Source organism: Cherax quadricarinatus, chromosome 41 (genome assembly GCF_038502225.1).
Source record: "Cherax quadricarinatus isolate ZL_2023a chromosome 41, ASM3850222v1, whole genome shotgun sequence".
NCBI lineage: Eukaryota > Metazoa > Arthropoda > Malacostraca > Decapoda > Parastacidae > Cherax > Cherax quadricarinatus.
The window spans coordinates 22,363,088-22,369,791 of NC_091332.1; the positions used below are offsets into that span (position 1 = coordinate 22,363,088).

At 36.3% G+C, this 6,704-nt stretch overlaps 1 protein-coding gene across 1 annotated transcript in view; it reads right to left on the reverse strand.

Annotated features, from left to right (window-relative positions):
• Positions 1-6,341, reverse strand: part of LOC128695944 (probable glutamate receptor) — a 33,688-nt gene extending 27,347 nt beyond the window's left edge. The window contains exons 1-3 of the mRNA XM_070092822.1: positions 6,207-6,341; positions 5,538-5,628; positions 1,180-1,495 (exon numbers count right to left, since the gene is read on the reverse strand). Coding sequence (XP_069948923.1) covers positions 1,180-1,495; positions 5,538-5,628; positions 6,207-6,337 — 538 coding nt within the window. The 5' untranslated portion in view covers positions 6,338-6,341. The remainder of the gene's footprint in view (positions 1-1,179; positions 1,496-5,537; positions 5,629-6,206) is intronic.
• Between the last annotated feature and the right edge of the window lie 363 nt (positions 6,342-6,704).

Here is a 6,704-nt window from a genome sequence, read left to right on the forward strand (position 1 = left end):
GTACGTTGGATTGCGTGCAGCCAGCAGTAACAGCCTGGTTGATCAGGCCCTGATCCACCATGAGGCCTGGTCACAGACCGGGCCGCAGGGGCGTTGACCCCCGGAACTCCAGGTAAACTCCAGGTAAACGCTCTACCACTCAATTACAGGTCCCAATAATACAAGAAATGTTTATGAACTATATTTATATTCATAAATTTCCATTAATTCTGAAGAATTTTAGCTATATCAATGCCAGTTGTTTTAATTCTATTTTATTAATCTTAATTACATTAATTTTTTAGAAAAGTATCGTATTTTTGCAAGATTACTGAACAACAATATTTTACAAAGAATATATGTAATGTTTGTCAAAGGCATGTGAGGACACTGCACTTGCAACACCAGATATACACTATACACTGTGAGAGATATACGGTACACTGTGAGGTATATATCAGTGTATATGTATATATACTAAGTTTTTTACTACAGACTCTTGTTTCGGATTCCAATGTTGTGCTATTAATTAACCTGGGGTTTACCTGGAGATAGTTCCGGGGTTCAACGCCCCCGCGGCCCGGTCTGTGACCAGGCCTCATGGTGGATCAGGGCCTGATCAACCAGGCTGTTACTGTTGGCCGCACGCAACCCGACGTACGAACCACAGCCCGGCTGGTCAGGTACTGACTTTAGGTGCCTGTCCAGTGCCTGCTTGAAGACAGCCAGGAGTCTATTGGTAATCCCCCTGGGAGGCAGCTGGACAGCCTTGAGCCCCTGACACTGTGTTGTCTTTTATCGTGCTAGTAGCACGAATGCTTTTCATAATAATGTAAAATGTTATAGAAAATTCACAGCCAATATCGGTAAGTCTATATTGGTTGTGTATTTTTGTGTAATATTGGCAAAAATTGTGCTCAGTATATGCAAATAAGTTTCAAGTCACTACAATTTCAATACTCAGTGTCTCAAGACGCCACGTTTAATAAAATCTAATAAGACCGAACAACGAAAGAAATAGCACTTCACTTTGTATATACTCTGAATGTATATCTCTATCTTGTTGTACTGAGAGCAACTTATATATACACCTACACAGTACTATAAACACACAGTTTACTGAAATCCTTATATTAGACATTAAAGTACCTTCGAATGGTGGTGTTAACTCCATACACTAACCAAACAGAGAACACTTACGTTGCTGGCACAAGTTGGCAAACTGTTCCCAAGAGTAGACGAGAGTAAGAGCCATCTTACTGGAGTTGCTCCAGCCTTTCCTCTCCCAGCCTAGGAAGACAAGGATGCCGATCACCACACAAACAAGCAGAAATGACAGCAGCAACCCAAGCCACACCATAGGTCGCAGTGGGTTGAAGAAGCTCCAGGGGTCAGGCTTGGCGGAGCCTCGCTTCACCAGGATCCTGTTGTAGTCGATTAAAATAGGCTGCGAGAAATCGACCACAGCAGCTCGCGACCCCGTGAGGCCGAACGGACCCAGAGCGATGTCGACTTCCTGATGACACAGGGTCAGTGAACACTTTTCAGACGTGTGGTTGTGATGTTCCGGAAGTAGTGTGAGTGAATGTGCTGAAGAATGAGTATTGGGAATCTCCGGACAAACAATAAATGTTGTAATATATTTTTTTGGGTAAAAGCCAAAGCAATGCGAATCACACTCTGATTATATTGCGCATTAACGATTGATCATATATATATATATATATATATATATATATATATATATATATATATATATATATAATATATATATATATATTTATATATGAAGTATATGTGTATATATAAATATATACATATATATATATATATGTATTTATATATATATATATATATATATATATATATATATATATATATATATATATATATATATATATGTCGTGCCGAATATGTAAAACTGGTCAATTAGCAAGAACTTATACGTTATCTTATACGTTTAAAGATATATTTTTTCATTAATGTTAATGTGAAAATTTTTAATTTTGCACCAGAAGAATCTTAGAAAACTTACCTAACCTTATTATAACAAGAATAATTTATTTTAGCCTAACCCAACTAAATATATTTTAGATTTGTTTACAATAATTTAATACTAAACAAACACAGTGAAATATATATTTTTCGTTAGGTTCAGAATGATTTTGGCGAAATTATTGAATACACAAATTTTCGCTTGTCCTATATGGCAAGATGATCGTTGCTATTTAAGCCAAGATCGCAAGTTCTGCCTATTCAGCACGACATATATATGTCGTGCCGAATATGTAAAACTGGTCAATTAGCAAGAACTCATTTAAAATTAAGTCCTTTCTAAAATTTTCTTTTGTACGTTTAAAGATATATTTTTTTCATTAATGTTGATGTAAAAATTTATAATTTTGCACCAAAAGGAACTTGGAGAACTTACCTAACCTTATTATAACAAGCGCAATTTATTTTAGCCTAACCCAACTAAATATATTTTAGATTTGTTTACAATAATTTAATACTAAACAAACACAATCAAATATATTTTTTTCGTTAGGTTCAGAATGATTTTGGCGAAATTATTGCATACACAAATTTTTACTTGTCCTATATGGCAAGATGAGCGTTGCTATTTAAGCCAAGATCGCAAGTTCTGCCTATTCGGCACGACATGTATATGTATATGTATATATATATATATATATATATATATATATATATATATATATATATATATATATATATATATATATGCAATAAGATCACAGTAAACAGGTGATTTCAGAATATGCAAAACAACCACTTTGAAAGAATAGAGAAATTCCAAGCGCTTTCGTGACTATTCACATTATCAAGGAACTATGAAAGTAAAGCATCCAAGGAAGCTATATAAGGGGTCTGGCCGGCACCTCACTATCAGATCCCACAACGGTTTAAACACCTGACGCGCGCCGACCCAACTTGGATAGGTCCTTGGCACAACTCACCCCACAAACTATTCTACCCAAGAAATAAGAAATTTTAACGATTATTTGTCCAGTGTATTATTAAATTCTTCCCAAATTCTATATATATATATATATATATATATATATATATATATATATATATATATATATATATATATATATATATATATATATATATATATGTATATATATATATATATAGATATATATATATATATATATATATATATATATATATATATATATATATATATATATTATATATAGGTTGGTAGACAGCAACCGCCCAGGGAGGTACTACCGTCCTGCCAAGTAAGTGTAAAACGAAAGCCTATAATTGTTTTACATGATGGTAGGATTGCTGGTGTCCTTTTTTTCTGTCTCATAAACATGCAAAATTTCAGGTGCGTCTTGCTACTTCTACTTACACTTAGGTCACCCTACACATAAATGTACAAGCATATATATACACACACCCCTCTGGGTTTTATGTTTTTTTCTTTCTAGTTCTTGTTTATTTCCTCTCATCTCCATGGGGAAGTGGAACAGAATTCTTCCTCCGTAAGCCATACGTGTTGTAAGAGGCGACTAAAATGCCGGGAGCAAGGGGCTAGTAACCTCTTCTCCTGTATATATTACTAAATGTAAAAGGAGAAACTTCCGTTTTTCTTTTTGGGCCACCCCGCCTTGGTGGGATACGGCCGGTGTGTTGAAAGATATATATGTATATATATATATATATATATATATATATATATATATATATATATATATATATATATATATATATATATATATATATATATATATATATATGGTAAACAGCAACCACCCAGGGAGGTACTACTGTCCTGCCAAGTGAGTGTAAAACGAAAGCCTGTAATTGTTTTACATGATGGTAGGTATGCTGGTGTCTTTTGTCTGTCTCATAAATATGCAAGATTACAGGTACGTCTTGCTACTTCTACTTACACTTAGGTCACACTACACATACATGTACACGTTTATTTATACACACTCATCAGAGTTTTCTTGGATTTTAACTTAATAGTTCTTGGTCTTATTACATTTCCTTTTATATCCATGGGGAAATGGAATAAGAATCTTTCCTCCGTAAGACATGCGTGTTGCAGAAGTCAACTAAAATGCCGGGAACAATGGGCTAGTAACCCATTTTCCTGTAATGATTACAAAAAAGAATAAGAAGAAAATTGTCAGAGTGGGAAGTCTGCATGAGCGTGGATGCTGTGCAAATGACAAGAAAAAGATGATTGTGGATGTTATGAATGAGAAGAAGCTGGATGTCCTGGCTTTAAGTGAAACAAAGCTGAAGGGGGTGGGAGAGTTTCAGTGGAGATAAATAAATGCGATTAGGTCAGGGGTTTCAAACAGAGTTAGAGCTAAAGAAGGAGTAGCAATAATGTTGTAGGATAAGCTATAGTAGGAAAACAAGGATTATGTGGAGTAAAATAAAGGTTGGATGTGAAAATTGGGTTATAGTAAGTGTATATGCACCTGGAGAAGAAAGAAGTGTAGAGGAGAGAGAGAGATTTTGGGAAATGTTAAGTGAATGCCTGGGGAGTTTTGAACCAAGTGTGAGAGTACCTGTGGTTGGGGATTTCAATGGTAAAATGGGTAAAAATGTTGTGGTGGGAGTAGTAGGAAAATTTAGGGTGCCAAGGGTAAATGAAAATGGGGAGCCTTTAATTGAGCTATGTGTAGAAAAAGGTTTGGTAATAAGTAATACATATTTTATGGAAAAGAGGATAAATAAATATACAAGGTATGATATAACACGTAATAAAAGTAGTTTGTTAGATTATGTATTGTTGGATAAAATGTTGATGGGTATGCTCCAGGATGTACATGTTTATAGAGGGTCAACTGATATATCGGATCATTATTTAGTTGTAGCTACAGTTAGAGTAAGAGGTAGATGGGACAAGAGGAAAACGGCAACAATAAGTAAGAAAGAGGTGAAAGTGTATCAACTAAGGGAGGAGGAAGTTCGGGTGAGATATAAGCAACTATTGGCAGAAAGGTGGGCTAGTGCAAGTATGAGTAGTCGGGAGGTTGAAGTTGGCTTGCATAGTTTTAAAAATGCAGTATTAGAATGTGGGGCAGAAGTTTGTGGTTATATGAGGGTGGGGGCAGGAGGAAAGAGGAATGATTGGTGGAATGATGAAGTAAAGGGTGTGATAAAAGAGAAAAAGGTAGCTTATGAGAGGTTTTTACAAAGCAGAAGTGTTATAAGAAGAGTACAGTATATGGAGAGTAAAAGAAAGGTGAAGAGAGTGGTGAGAGAGTGCAAAAGTAGAGCAGATGAAAGAGTGGGAGAGGCACTGTCAAGAAATTTTAATGAAAATAAGAAAAAATTCTGGAGTGAGTTAAACAAGTTAAGAAAGCCTAGGGAACGAATGGATTTGTCAGTTAAAAACAGAGTAGGAGAGTTAGTAGATGGGGAGATGGAGGTGTTGGGTAGATGGCGGGAATATTTTGAGGAACTTTTAAGTGTCGATGAAGAAAGGGAGGCGGTGAATGTATTTTCGTAGTAAGCTTATATATTGTAAAGTGTAAGCTTACTTATTGCATACTTACATTGCGCTTGACCATGCCTATCATGCCGTTCCACACACCATTACTGTCAGGAGCGCCCCAGGCACCGTCAGGAGGCCTCACTAGCGTGTAACTACAAACACAATCCTCACGTTACTACTGATAATATTACGTTGCTCATCTTAACAACTTATTTCTAATGTAATAATAAAGTAACACCTCCCCAGACCTAACGGGTGAGAGAGAGTCATATCCCTTTACAATCAGATAATGGCAATTTGTGAAGGTAGTAATACATGTAGATAAAAATATTGTAATAATAGGAACACCTCTACACTGAGACGGAGAAGATGAAAATATCGCCAGTGATGATATTCAGTAAAGTACAGTTTTTACTCACAAGATAAGTACAGCTGCTCAGTATACTAAAGAAACAAAATCTTAATTTCACATAACAAAACTCGTACAAAAACAATTCATCTCTAAATACCCCCACCAGTTGTGTCTCGCCCCAGTGAACTTGACTGTAATGCTTACATATGTCCTTGTTTTCCATACTTCCTGAATTTCCAGGAAAAGAGCGAACAACACATATTCTTAGATTTTTTTTAGTACGTGAATTAGAATACCTTATTTTTGAAAACATTAGGTAATAATTTTATTTACTAACTTTATTTCAGATCATGGTGCCGTGAATCAATCATGGCTTACTTGAAATTGATTGCGTAAGCTAAGGCGTTGAGGAGGTGTGCCATGGGTCCACTGATCTGGATGGTGCCACCTTGATCCTGCACGATGACGTGTGGCTCCCATTGTTCCACTGCAACCCGAAGGGTCATCATCGTCTTGTACCTGTCACAAGAAACACATCACCATTTAAGTTGCAGACGACACATGTATGAATACCGTAGTGTGTGTGTGTGTTTACTCACCTAATTGTGGTTAATAAGGTCGAGTCATAGCTCCTGGCCCCCGCCTTTTCACTGGTCGCTACTAGGTCCACTCTATCCCTGCTCCATAAACCTTATCATACCTCTCAAGTTATGTATGGATACTGCCTACATTACATCACTCTCCAGACTACTCCACTTCCTGACTCTATAACTGAAGTAATACTTCCTAACATCCCTGTGACTTATCTGAGTCTTCACCTTCCAGTTATGAGCCCTTGTTGCTGTGTCCCATCTCTGGAACAACCTGTCTGTCCAC